The sequence below is a fragment of the Sinocyclocheilus grahami genome, unplaced genomic scaffold (genome assembly GCF_001515645.1).
Source record: "Sinocyclocheilus grahami isolate Dianchi unplaced genomic scaffold, SAMN03320097.WGS_v1.1 scaffold189.1, whole genome shotgun sequence".
Classification (NCBI taxonomy): Eukaryota; Metazoa; Chordata; class Actinopteri; order Cypriniformes; family Cyprinidae; genus Sinocyclocheilus; species Sinocyclocheilus grahami.
The window spans coordinates 1,025,760-1,040,902 of record NW_015505368.1 but is presented as its reverse complement, the minus strand read 5'-3'; the positions used below and the strand labels follow the sequence as shown (position 1 = coordinate 1,040,902).

The 15,143-nt window shown below is 38.3% G+C and overlaps 1 protein-coding gene across 2 annotated transcripts in view; it reads right to left on the bottom strand.

Moving 5' to 3' along the window:
* Positions 1–751: 751 nt before the first annotated feature.
* The window catches only part of LOC107594705 (ELM2 and SANT domain-containing protein 1-like), a 41,657-nt gene continuing 27,265 nt past the window's right edge, over positions 752–15,143 (bottom strand). For both annotated transcript variants that reach the window (XM_016284859.1, XM_016284858.1), the window contains exons 8-13: positions 12,822–12,897; positions 12,289–12,377; positions 11,185–11,331; positions 10,972–11,094; positions 10,329–10,534; positions 752–1,642 (exon numbers count right to left, since the gene is read on the bottom strand). In XM_016284859.1, the coding sequence (XP_016140345.1) occupies positions 1,423–1,642; positions 10,329–10,534; positions 10,972–11,094; positions 11,185–11,331; positions 12,289–12,377; positions 12,822–12,897 (861 nt within the window). In that variant the 3' untranslated portion in view covers positions 752–1,422. The remainder of the gene's footprint in view (positions 1,643–10,328; positions 10,535–10,971; positions 11,095–11,184; positions 11,332–12,288; positions 12,378–12,821; positions 12,898–15,143) is intronic.

Below are 15,143 nucleotides of genomic sequence, written 5' to 3'. Positions count from 1 at the left end.
AAATGAGTGCTGTCAAATCGATTAATCACAATTAATCGCATCTAAAATATATACATGTATGTTATACTATGCAAGTATTGCATTTATGAATATTTTGAATTACATATTTTTAGTTTGAATTATAGTGCAATACCTTTGTTATATGTTTTTTTTGTAATTATTAGTTATATAATGATTTTATCTATGTATATGTGTGTGTATATATATAGCTTAAATGTTTAATTTCGGGTTTGAGTAATTTTTGTACTTCATCTTAATCTCTTTTCAGTTTTTTTCCAATTTATGCAATTTTTAAGTTTTTAACCTAATATGTATTTTATTTTAGCTTTAAATGAGTGCTGTCAAATCGATTAATCACAATTAATCGCATCTAAAATATATACATGTATGTGTGTATTTATATATACACACATAAATATACACCGTACACACACACACACATATATTATGTAAACACAAACTTTTATTATACTTGTGATTAATCGATTTGACAGCCCTAGTTTATATCACTTAAAGAAAATAAACTTTTTTTTTTGTTTCCAACACTATGTCATGACGAGTCAAGATTTCATTCTGTTTCTCTGACAAACCTATTCATAAGACTTGGAATATAGCATAATAGTTCTTTGGCGTACTTTTATGATGTTTTTTTAATTTGTCCTTTTTAAATATTGAAAGCCCTTAGGCAACATGTGTGAAAGAACAGCATGAACATTCTGCTAAACGTCTCATTTTGTGTTCTGAAAAAAAAAGAAGAAGAAAAAAAAAGGCAGTTTGGAATGACACGAGGGTGAGAAAATGACAGAATTTTCCATTCCGGATTAACTTCACCTTTGAGATACTCAAAACAGAAAGCCCAAAATTACAGCACTGGAGATCAAGACCAGGCGTACAAGCACAGTTGTGCAAGCGTTTGGCAGTCACGTGGAAGAGAAAGATACTGTCGTTTTCATTTCGAAAAAGGAGGAAAAGACTAAACACACACGCACACTTGCTTCTGTGTCCTTCTACTTCCACAGCACTGAATCCATAATGGTTCGTTTCACGGGAGAACAGTGCGTGAGTTCTGTGCACAGACACTGGATAGATGTGCTGCGGTCAGATCAGTGTGTGTAGGATGAGTCCGAAAGTGCATATTATAGACACACACACACACACACACACACACACACACATTCACACCAAGATGGCATGGCTTACACTTCCAATAGCCCTATATCTGAACATTTAGCCCCTGAATGCTTCTACAGCATCGGTCTCCATCTTTGTCTGTTTCATGTACACACAACACACATATGCACTCGCACGAACACTCTATGGGAGTGAGCCAGTCCCTGAAACTGTTCTTTCGGGATGGGTCTTGTTGGCTGGTAAAATAAAAATAAATAGTTTTTTTCTGGGCCATACGAAAGAGATTGTTAGCTAGTGCCAGTCTTCATCATCTGCATCCTCCTCTTCCTCTGAGGAGTCGTCGCTGCTGGCTCTCCTCGCTCCGTTCTGCTGGGCGGCCAACAAGGCGGCTGCCGCCCGCTGTTCGGCCTCCCTCTGCTCGGCCTCCCTCTGCCGGAGCGCAGCTGCCTTTTTCTCCGCCTCGGCGTGACTCTTCATGTGGGCACTGCGACTCTTCACTTTATAGAAGATCCTGGAGAAAACACAATGTTCAGATCTTTAGGTCAGATTTCGTGAACTAGATTAACTGAACCAGATCAGTCAGATTCATGAGTTAATCATTTAAAGTGGTTTTACCCATTTATTGCAAAGACCCAACTCAAAAGAATGATTCATTCGAGTGTCAGACATGCAGATAATTGAGTCAGTTGAACTCGAGAACCAGATCAGCTGGATTTATGAACAAACCATTTAAACCAGAGGTGCCCAAACTCGGTCCTGGAGGGCCGGTGTCCTGCAGAGTTTAGCTCCAACTTGCCTCAACACACCCGCCTTCAAGTTTCTAGTATGCCTAGTAAGAGCTTGATTAGCTGGTTCAGGTGTGTTTAATTGGGGTTGGAGCTAAACTCTTCAGGACACCGGCCCTCCAGGACCGAGTTTGGGCACCCCTGATTTAAACTGATTCAACCGATTCAATGCAAAGATCCAACTCAAAAGAAAGATTAATTCAAGAATCAGACATGCAGATCATTGTTTCCAACCAAAGATTCGAATTTAACTGGAATATCGCATAAAACATTTGCGAATAAAGCACTGTTTTCATGCAACAAGTCAAAGAAAACAAAATCGTATCACCAACAAAAAGTATCACGAAGGAAAGTAGGAGAAGCCTCTTAATATAATAGTTTTCATATATGATGAATTACTTGCACCTCAGAGCGAGCAGTTTGTGAATGCAATCGTGTAAGTAGGGGTGTGCGATATATATCGTCTGCGATAATATCGTAATTGTTGTTTTAACAATGTGCGATTTGACATTATCGAGTATTTTGCAAAACCCATTCAAAACACCCCAACAGAGTAGCACGCTTACATTACGTGAAGTCTAGACTGCGAGTGTGCATTTAGAGTGTGTTCTTTCACTGCATGATTCAGTCTAATAAAAAGCATTTAGAATGATCACAAAATTCAAGATATGGCGACAGAAAATGTATATTTATATTACATATAGTAATTTCATATAGTTAATCAATATCCCACAAAGAGTGTCGTTTCTTTCTCCAAAAGTTACCATGATTACAAACCGTACAAAATTTTTTACAACCGTTCAAAAAACAAGAAGTTAATTAAGAGGCCTTTAAACGTGTTTTAGACATGTTTTTGCTCTATTTCGTCAACAAAAATAAGGTGTTAATTAAGAGACCTTTTTAAACGTGTTTTAGACATGTTTTTGCTCTATTTCATCAACAAAAATAATTCAAAACACAGCCCAGGGCTCTCAACATTTAAAAATCCCTGGTAGCCCTTCGGGCAGGTACTCTTCAGAGTACTAGCCCAAATAAAATTTAGAATTTTAAAATTCTATTTTTTTTTTAAATATAGAAAATCCGATAGGAGTTTAAATGTCAATCAAAAATATTTTCAATACACAAATATCAACAAATATGAAGGAAGGAATTTTATTTCACTATTTACAGTGTATCTGCAGAATTTTTACAAATAAATTTAAGGCAATTTATGAACCATTTTAAGAGCTGCACAAGTAAAATGAACACTGTATGAGTGGGGTTGGACAATGTCTGTGGTAACATACAGTATTGAGCCATTAAATTACATGGTTTACAGTTCAGATACAGGTTTTCACAAAAACTAAAATCTTATACAACAGCATTTCAGCCTTTAGACCATTTTTATGAAAAGGGATAAATTAAGCATATAAATTATTGTCAATTTAAAACGTATAAATATTACTTAATTTAGATTTTTAGAAGGCACATTAACTTCTTTCTCATTTACAATGTGTTTGCTGCTTAAAAACATGAGTTGATAGTTGATATTTGCATTGATCGGACCATAAACCGCAAGAAAGGCTTATTGGAAATGCAAATTCATTCTCTGCCACGAGGTGGCACTTTAGGAGCGCTGAAATATTGCGGTTTCCCTGGTAATGGCTGTACACAAAGCAGCTCCTCCCTCATAAAATTAAAATGCCAAGGACACGTTTCTGAGGACAGTCAGTTCCCTTCAGATACATTCAGAAAAAAAGACATCCGCGCTGCGTTTTGACTTGAAACGTGCAGCGCTCATATTTATTCAATGACATCATTGCTTTTTGAAGTTTAATCCAGCCGTATCGCGAATCTTGTCTTTCCGTACTCAACTGTAAAACCTCTTGAAATTATAATTAAGACATTTCTTATACCATTTAATGTATTTAAAACTTTTTATGGCCTTAAGTTTGATACAACTCACTTTAGGAGTTTTTAAGGACCCGCGGGAGATCTGCATTCAAGACAGCCTGTCGGGCAGAGTGGTGATACATTTTGGTAGCCCGACTGGAAAACACAATAGCCCCGGGACATCAGGCTAGCGATTTTGCGAGCCCTGCAGCCACAGCACTGTTTTTCGTCTCTGAGGAACATGAATCAACCGTTTTTATGTTATTGGTTCAATCGCAGTGACTCACTTATTAACATTGACTTGCTGCCACCTGCTGGCAGTTTTAATTTCACATTTAAAGTTTTTTTTTTTCCAAGTCGTTCACAAATCGGACATGCTGATCATCATCAGAGTCAGTAAGCTATACCAAAGAACCGGTTTGAGAATGCATTATACAGACAGGTTTTGGAAAAACTGATTCATTGCAAAAATCCAAGTTAAAAAGGAATGATTTGTTCACAAATCAGACATGAGGATCACACAGTTGCACCCAAGAAACGGATCAACTGGAATCGTGAATGAATCACTCAAACTGGTTTTGTAAACTGGATCAACTCATTCATTGCGAAGATCTGACTAAAAATAATTTTGTTCACAAAATCAGCAAAGCTGATTATTTATTCAATGAGTTGAACCTGAGAACCAAATCAGCCGGATTTGTGAACTGGATCAACCAAATGGTTAATTTAAATTAAAAGAATAATTTGTACATGAATCAAACATGCCACATTTCTCTTGAGATTGCCAAGGATAGTCATGGGCCGGTCAAAATATTCAGTGAATAATGACCTAAATTTGGCTGGTTTCTTATGGAAAGTAGGCGTGTAAGAAAATATCGATACACTTGAATATTGCGATATTTTGTTTGGCGATACTGTATCAGTTCTCAAAAACGCAATATCGATATTTGTATTTTTAAAAAAATTATACAAGATTCAAGGCAGTTGTTTTGTTTTTATATCCCGTCAAAAGTCATGCGGTGTGTAAAATGTGCAATGCTAGCATCAAATATTCGAAGAACACACACGTCTGTGGTGCATTATGGCTCCACGGCCACTGGAGCTGATCGTGGCCACTCTAGTCAATGCTTGTGTTTATAGCACATTTCAGAAGCGTTTCTCCGCGCTGCTTCGCTAAAGTAGGGTGACCATACGTGCTCTTTTTCCAGGACATGTCCTCTTTTTGAACCTTGAAAAATGCATCCGGCCGGGATTTCTAAATCGCCCAAATTGTCCGGGATTCGGCTTTTGCTTTCTACAGTCGCCATTCATAGTGTGCGTTTTTGTATTAGAGCCCTGCGAGGACTGTGTCCTCACAGTGACTGTGCCCATTCCCGCAAACATTCTAATATTGCATAGAATTTTTGCGCATCAGGGGGCCGCTATCAATATGCGGAGAATATAATCTCTTTTGAATGAGCGCTCGATGTTCACTTTCACTTTTTGATTTTGTGATCACGTGTGCTCTGTGTAAATAAAGATTAGATATTTGTCAATGAGCTCAGGATCTGTTGAGCAGCAAATCCTCCAGCATGGTCTGTCAGCCATCTCTCCTCTCAACCCGTGATCAGTCAAATCTGACTCCTGCAGCTCGTGTTGGATGCAGGGTTGTCAAGTCCGCTTTTCTTTTTTTTTTCCTCGATGGAATTGGGCTACTTTTAAACTGTTCCCATGGCTTGATTTACCCCCATGGGTTAAAAGGTAGAGACCTGCACTCCCGCGAGAGTACCGCAGGACCCAACGCAACAGGGTGCGGCGCGGGCCAACTCTTGATGGGCGAGTGCGGGTGCGGGCGGAGAATAAAATGATTCGCGGGACTCCCGCAAAATAGAAATTATTTAAATATAAAGTGTCTAAAACATATAAATTGTTATTTATCTGTTGTACAAAAACAAAAATAACAACTAATATTAACATTAAAATGATTGATATGCGCAAGCTAGGCATAGTTTCTATTTATAACACGTGTTTAAAGGGTAGCGCAATGTAGCCAATCACACAGACTCAGCTGTTTTTTTTTCTAGAACACAATGGCCAATCAGAGGTGCTCAAGTTAGAATCTACTCACCACAGTGCTGAAATTGCTTGCTCACGAATCCTCTAATTTTAACACATGAAGTGTAGACATTGTGAAAGATTCATTGTGAATACATTTATTGTGTTATAACAGAGCTTTATGAGATAGAGATTAACTGAGATGTCAGCTTTTAGTGATAATAAAGGAAGCGCTGCCATGCCAAACCATGCACGCAGCAGCCCATGCTTGCTTTTCTGTTAAAAATAACAGAGGTTTGTTAATGTTGATGCTTAGCCTAAATAACAAATATTTTATCATGAGCGTTTATGCTAGATATTTGTCAATGAGCTCAGGATCTGTTGAGCAGCAAATCCTCCAGCATGGTCTGTCAGCCATCTCTCCTCTCAACCCGTGATCAGTCAAATCTGACTCCTGCAGCTCGTGTTGGATGCAGGGTTGTCAAGTCCGCTTTTCTTTTTTTTTTCCTCGATGGAATTGGGCTACTTTTAAACTGTTCCCATGGCTTGATTTACCCCCATGGGTTAAAAGGTAGAGACCTGCACTCCCGCGAGAGTACCGCAGGACCCAACGCAACAGGGTGCGGCGCGGGCCAACTCTTGATGGGCGAGTGCGGGTGCGGGCGGAGAATAAAATGATTCGCGGGACTCCCGCAAAATAGAAATTATTTAAATATAAAGTGTCTAAAACATATAAATTGTTATTTATCTGTTGTACAAAAACAAAAATAACAACTAATATTAACATTAAAATGATTGATATGCGCAAGCTAGGCATAGTTTCTATTTATAACACGTGTTTAAAGGGTAGCGCAATGTAGCCAATCACACAGACTCAGCTGTTTTTTTTTCTAGAACACAATGGCCAATCAGAGGTGCTCAAGTTAGAATCTACTCACCACAGTGCTGAAATTGCTTGCTCACGAATCCTCTAATTTTAACACATGAAGTGTAGACATTGTGAAAGATTCATTGTGAATACATTTATTGTGTTATAACAGAGCTTTATGAGATAGAGATTAACTGAGATGTCAGCTTTTAGTGATAATAAAGGAAGCGCTGCCATGCCAAACCATGCACGCAGCAGCCCATGCTTGCTTTTCTGTTAAAAATAACAGAGGTTTGTTAATGTTGATGCTTAGCCTAAATAACAAATATTTTATCATGAGCGTTTATGCTGGGATGTTGTGGAGCTTAGGAGATATTACAGAACCATTTCATGTAAATTTCTGCAATGTACTGAAAAAGTCGATATAGATTACTTTTATGCGGGCTTTTGCGGGCGGGAGTGGGACAAAACATGAACCAGAAAAGATATTTAAACGGTATAGATAAGATATAGATAAACGGACCAGATAAGATATATTTCTGCGGGAGCGGGCGGGCGCAGGACTGAAAAATCCGTCACGCGCAGGTCTCTAGTTAAAGGTTTGAAATGTTGCATAAACTACATTTAACCGAAATGCTTGTATTGAAACATTTTGCATTCTACCGATGATAAAACTGTGCTGTTAGGTTTTGTGAAGGACGGCCACTGATAGGAAGCTTTTTAGCGGTGTTTATGATAAATATGCTTAACAGTGACTGTAAATATGTATATTAGGTATGGAAATGACATATTTTGAGTTTTGATATTTGAGATTGTGCTACTTTGGGCGCTTTCATGCATTACTTTAATCACCAACCAACCACACCCCAGCCCCCCGCCCACACCCACTGTCCTCTTTTTGGAAAACTAAAATATTGTCATCCTAACTAAAGATAGGCGATTAGTCATTTTTGATGGACGCCGCGTCTAAGCTGCACATAATTAGATAATTGAGGATGTGTTTTATACGACTATAACAGCTATAAATCTTTTATCCTTGACGTTCATAACTAGACTTTGATATGATGTAAGTCATGAAGCACACTTTTACTTTTGGAGTGAATTTGCATTTGATTTTCTCCACCGCATTCACACACTGACACTCTCCACGCACGTGTGTGTGTGTGCTCATGTTCTTCACACAGTTCTTTATGTTCTTCCTGCAAGCACTTTATTTTTCATTGATATTGAACAGATGTAATTATTCAGATCAAAATGTTATGACATTGTATGTTAAAATTTTTAAAGGTGCTGTATGTAAGTTTTTGATTCTACTAAATCATAAACATACCATAATATGTTTGCAGATATTTAAGAAACTTTTTAAAAAGTCAACATGCTTGTTTATCTGAAAAACAATGCTACAGTCAGTTTTTCTCCTTTGAAAATGTGCTTTCCGGGCCAGAATGTCGGTCTCTGTTTTGGTTTGTGAAACCCGCCCACTGCCAGTTTACCCAATTGTATTTCGGCACCCCGGGTTGCCAGTTGGTGGAAAACACAGCGCATTTAATTTTATTCATCGTCAAGTGCGCTCGTTCCTGTTGGTGTCGTCAATCTGGCAACCTGCGTGTGCCTGAAGTCTGAGGAGGAGCTGGGTGAAAAAAACCCTCTCCAATATTTTGAAGTTGGAATGCAATACCTAGTTCAACCACTCGGTGTCAATCCTACATACAGCACCTTTAACTTAAACTGTGAACCTTTAAAGCAGGGTCTAAAATATATATGGTCTGTTTAAAACAGCTTACATTTGAAACATTTTATTTAACTAAAGAATCCTGCAAGCACTTTACTTTGCTTCCTTTACTCGTACTGCACAAAAAGTGGTTCAATGACATTGAATGTTACAGTGACTAATTAATGCAAATGCAGATCCCAACTTTTTTTTAAGGTTTGCATATGTTGAAGTGTTCTTAATGACAGCTTTCCTAAAATTATCCTATTCCTAATATAAGAAATATCCCAATATATCGCCTTGCTTACAGTATCGCAATGTATCACAACATATCGTATCGCAACCCCTGTATCGTGATACGTATCGTATCGCCAGATTCTTGCCGATACACAGCCCTACTGGAAAGCTATAATATGACTTCAGTCAGATAACTTGTAATACAGCCACTTTTTTTTTGAGGTATAATACATTTGTCTTTAAGAAAAAGAAAGTCATACAGGAATGAGTCAAGTCATTTTTGGTGAAATTATAAGTTACACAACTACAAATAAAACATTTGTACATTAAATCTCCATAAACACTGGCTCCATGCTAATAAAATGGTATCCTCATATACCATAGTACCATGTAAGTACTATTGAATATGGATATGGTGATAATACAGATACTGCCACAGTACTTCTTAGTAAAAAAATAAAAGAGCATACGCGTGTATTCAAATCACCCAGACGCTGATGTGTACGGATCAGGGAACGTGGCATTCAACATCTCCATGGACTTGGTTGCTAAGAGACGGTTGATTTTAACAAGCCGACTGTTGCCATGGATAAAATCTCCAATCAAAATCAGATGTTGCCTTTTTACTGCTTACCACTAGACTGATCCCTGACGCATGTAACACCTCAGAGCTGACAAGCTTTACTGATTCCCCGTAAGACCCCTGGTCTTTTTATGAGCAGCTATATATCAGCTGTGTGAAACGACCACACCGCCAGTGCATGTCGTCTAGTGATATGCACAACTCACCAGTGTTGAGGAAGCTAGTTTTTGAAACGGCAGCATATATAACAATATATACAACAATTTATTTTATTTTCAAAAACAGTAAGCTTGTACAAAGTGAAAACATGCTAATTTCTATCATTAAAAACTGATGGACAGCAGCATTTAGCCTAAGCACAAGGACTTGTGTCCAACAATTGAATCTCAAAATCATTTTTGAATCAACAGGTTCATTTACAGGAACCACTGAAATTAATGTTTCCAATGCTACATAAAAGTGAAAAGGGCCTTTGTAATGGATTATTTCCTCAGTTTGCTTGACTGTGAAGCAGAATACACAATACAATGTAACACAGAAACTAAAATATTTTGTCAAGCTACATGCTACTGGTTGGAGAAACTAGCTTGTTACTGCTACACTCTTGTGAAAACACCCGAACTACTGTCACACTACTGAAAAATGTGGCTAAGTTAGTAGTGTCACAACTTTTAGTTGATTACTCCCCAACACTGTAGTTCACAAATTGTAAGGTTTAGAGAACATAATAAACACAAAAATGTAATGGCATAGGGATATAAAATACGTAAATAAATAAAATAATGAATTAATGATGTTATAAAAATTTGGTAAATTTAAAATATAAATGAATAAATAAATGTACATTTAAATACAGAAACAAATGCAAGGTAAATGTGAAATAAATAAAATAAGGTAACTCTACATAAATGGTCAATTCGAATAAATAAATAAATGAATGAATTAATAAATAAACAAGCATTTTAAATGAAGGTAAATCGAAAATAAATATATATAAATAAATAAAAGGTAAGCTTAAGTAAATAAAATAAGGTAAATAATAAACAAAAAAGTGTAACACTATTATCGTTAGTAAATTGCATAAAGTGTGTATCCCAATAAACTGACCTGCCACACTTCTTGCAGGGGAATTCACCCTCTTGGTTCGTTTGTCCCTTTACTGTATTGCCAGTGCTTTTCTGGCCTGTGGTGTCAGAGCGGGGTTTAGATGTTGGTTGTGGTGGAGGAGGAGGAGGAGGAGGGTGACTGACCCCCAATGTGGACGGATCTCTAGTGCTGTCCTCCTGACTTCTTAAGACCAAGATGGCAGCAGCCTAACAGGAAACGGATGATTACTTAAAGCAACCACAGCTGAATGCATACCGATATTAGACACAGGGAACGTCCTCTGTGATGGCTGAGAGGTGGTATAGTGAAGGAGATCTGGTTCAAACCCCATGTAAGAGTTCACTATTGTGCCATTCAGCAAGTTAATTGCAGGTTACTCAAGCAGGATGGTCTCTAATATGTGGACAATATTAAGTGCACTATGCACTGGATAAATCATTTAAGCTTGTAATGAGGCATACCACTAGATGGCGCTATAAATACCCTACTGTTCTAAACTACACATGACTAATGTCTATTGCAGATCTGTTTTCTTATTATTTCAAGTAGGCCAAAGCTGGGCATGGACATTGGAGAACTGCAATTTTCTGTAGGCACCAGGCATTTTTGCAACCTCGTGCAAATCAAATCTCCCCAAACTCACATTTTCAGTGGCCTGTAGCGATTGTGTCAACCTGCCCAGGCTGTTTTCTTGTTTCCTGTCACATGACCCTTCCCACTTCCTGCTCTCCACGTCTTCTTTCCGCAATTCAAATTTCTGTGAACTCTGAAGGAGAAGAAACATTTTGATGCTTCACTGGTTTGCAGGCCATTAAACCACCCAGGTACATGTAGACACAAAGCCACAGGAACTCACTTTATTGTCCACTTCCTCCTCTGTCGTGGGTTTAGTCTCTGGTGGCTCTGCTTCTCCGTATACGAGTGTTCCGTTCCTGCCGATCTTCACCTGCTTCTTATATGTGTAGTAGAACTCCACACACTGAGCCACTGTCTTGGAGCTCACCTTCAAGTCAAACATCAACACAATTCATTATTACCAGAATTCACTAGAACTGGAACCCATGCAAAACTGTCAGTGGCGGTAGCTAGGGTGATGCTATGCAGTTGCTAAGGTGTTCCGAGTTATTTATTTTTGTTTGAAAGTTTTCTCACTGGTTGCTAGTGTGTTCTATTTGTTTGCTAGGATGATTTATTTTGTAAGTATTTTTGTAAGATGCGTTTATTTTGATTGTTATTTTTAAAATGATTTCTGATTTCTAATTTCACATTTTCATGGTTTGATCAATTATGAACTTATTAAACTCATGATTTCCCTGCAGTTCATTCACAGACCCCAGCTTGGGAAACCTTGATGTAATGTAATAACAACAAATGGAATTTATTTACTTTCTCTTTGTATTTTTATAGCAATATGGCACAATTAAATTATTGAGATAAACAAGTTAGATCAAAAGTAATCAGAAAGTAGTCAAATGATATTACCTAAAATGTGTAATGTAATGGATTATGTTACCAACTACAATTTTTGTCAGGTAATTTGGAATCAGTAATGGGTTACAATTTGTAAGTAATCCACCCAGCATTTTAGGCTATTGCTAAAATGTTTTAGTGCATTGCTATGTGGCTTCTAGAGTGTTCTATTTGTTGCTCTTGCCAAGACATTTCTAACATATTTTAGTGCATAGCCATGCAACTGCCAGGGTTAAGGTGTTGCTAGCATGTTACAGGTGGATGTTAGGCTATTGCTAGAATGTTTTAAGTGTTTTTAGTGCATTGCTATGTGATTGCTAGGGTGTTGTAGTTTGTTGTTAAAGTGTTGCTACAATGTTCAACTGGGCCAAACTCTCTATAATATACGTATCTAAATATGACTTTCTCCCATTTTCTCTTCATGCCACAATTTGATTTGTGTGGGGGGATTGACAATCATTGTGAGGTTTTTGTTCAAACCTGTACATACCAGTTTCTGGACCATGAAAAAGTCCTTCTTGTAGGTAGTAATGCCTTTGTTGAAGAAACGTCGTTCCCCTGGCGTCCAGCTGTCAGAGCCTGTGCGGGACAGACAAACGGTGCACAGAATCAGATAGAGGCTGCTGTCCGTTTAGCCTGTCCTCTTATAGAGCACCCCCACCCGCTAACACAAACATATCCGCACACAAAGGACAGAGAGGGGGCAAACAGCCAGCACACACATGTCCAGACAAACAATGATGCCACTGTCTTCTCCTAGGATTTAACAACATGCCACAGACACACTCCCTCTCCTCCCGTACTCTACTCAGCAACCCACTCGGTCACCCAGCAGTCTCTCAGTCGAACCCCTCCCCTCCACTCCTCAGCTGCTTTTGTTTATAACTGAGACACGAAGCGTGGTTTGGAATGCCAGCACAGGGGGTGACGGTGTACCGCATGCCGTACGGATTAACTCACATCACCTCGTCCAATAAAAAAAATAAAAAAAGGAAAGTGTGCTTGATGGTGATGGGGACTTACCAGAGTAGTGGTAGCCAGCCAGAGGGTGCGCTTTGGGAAAGATGGGGTTTTTTAACAACAGAAGGGTGAGGGCTCCCTGAAAAAATGAAAAAGAAAGTGAAATTAGCATGGTTGAGGAAACAAAACTGGCTGCGGTGTGTGATGTGTTTTGGCCGAAGAGATGTAGTCACAAGTTAGAGAAACACACATCAGGGCATGTTATGCCCTAGAGTGGATATGAAGAGATTAATGAGGGCAGGAGAGATGCAATTCTGCAAGACCATTGCTATATCCTTAACAACATGTGTAAAAGGCTTTTGCTGAAGGCGTTTAACCCAGCTGTGCAAGTCGCTGGATAATCCCTCTTGTTCTCTCTGCCTTTCTCCACCATACACTCTCTCAGGGTACGATAAATCGAGGACACCATAGTCTTTTCTGGGTCATCGAGCTTGAATGCGAGTTTTTTTCTTATATATGGCCCTTTTTCAACTTTTAATGATCTGGACAACCAAAGTTCAACATGTCGCAGCATGTGCACTTTATATTGAAGCCCCAAAAAGTACCTGGATACTTTTAAAAATATATTAATGTCATTGCACTGTATCACTAAATACAAAAAAAAAATACAAAAAAGAAATATCATTTGAACTTTGGTTGTGATATTAAAAAGAAAATTAATAAACTGGAGATATATATATATATATATATATATATATATATATATATATATATATATTAGGTGTGTAAATATTTTTTTTTTTTTTTTTTTTTTTTTTTTTTTAAATGGTTTACTGAACAAGCTGCTCTTTCTTTAAATACATTCAGTTATAGTTAATTTTCTTAGTGATAAAAATCTACCTCAGTTTATGCTTAAAAATATAGGGAGCCCTTTTACATTATAAGGTTACAATTAGGCCTAACAACTTAACCCAAACTTAAGTGACATTTTATTTCCACGCTGTATTGTTGATGTCTTTCCGCGGTTGAAACACTGATTGAGCAATTACATGAGGCATGAGATGTTCAGTCATGTTTATTCACGTTAAAACTAGTAGTACAGAGGAAGGAATGATCGTGTTCACTCGCACTCCGCTCTGCACAAATCTGCGGGGCGTCACGGCTCGGACACGGGAACCGAAGCTGATCGCGGCCGCTCTAGTCAATGCTTGTGTTAGGATTATACCAGCACGTTTCTGAACCATCCCAGAAGCGGCTCTCTAAGGCGTTTATACAGCGATCTGTCATGCCACATAAAAGACGGTCAAAACGCCACTTATTATTTGAATTTCCTAAGAAAAAAAAACAACCCTGTATTCGTGCGGTACACATGCGTACCGAACCGAAAGGGTTCGGTATGAATACGTGTACCGTTACACCCCTAATATATATATATATATATATATATATTAGGGCTGTCATCGTGTTAACGCATGCGATTAATTTTACAATTATATAAAAATAATTTTACGCAAAATTACAAAAGCACAATTTCTATTCTAACCCTTTAACCCAATTTTGCTTCTCTGCTTGCGATTAGATTATTTTAAGCCTCTAAACTCCGGGAACGTTTTCAGTCCAATGATCCAGTAAGCGAATGCATTCAAACAATCCGTCCAAAACAGCGAAAATGTAAAGGAAACCAGGCTGATTACATCAGAGATTGCAGAGAGAACAGAGACTCGTGTTGTGTTTTCAGTCAATTATTCATTCCAGTGTTTCACTTTTAAACACGAGCTCTGTCATATTCTGTGATTGTCTCTGAAGAGCGCGAGCCATCACACGTCCCACATGCCATGTGAAGTACAGACTGAACGGATTGTCAACATCCCACCGCTGTATGGCCAGATGAGACGCAAACTACGTTTTCTCGACTCGATAACCAGTCTCGCTAGTAAAGTTTTGATGGACGAAGACTACAATCAAGGTAAAGACGATTGTGGTGGTGTACAGGAGTCGTACAGTAAGCACGCGTGAGTCCGTTATAATAATGCGTGTATGAGTGCTCTTGATGCACCAATCGCACATTGTATTTATGCACAGGCACAGACATTTCCGTACGTTCACGTTGTTTCCACACACATTCATGATAATGTTTTGATTTGTCAGGTTTATGTTGCTGTGTATAGTTATACTGAATGGATCCGTGTACTGTAGTAGATATATGCAGCGGGCGGTTGGTTTAGGTTTTTTTTGGCATCACTATGTGGTCCTGTTCGGTATCGCAACTTGGCTTCTCTAAAATGTAAAAAAAAAAAAAATCTTTGCTGTCGCACTGTACACATACTTTACAATTCTGATTTGTTTTCTTTCATATGTGCTTATATGGGCTCCTTATATCATTTG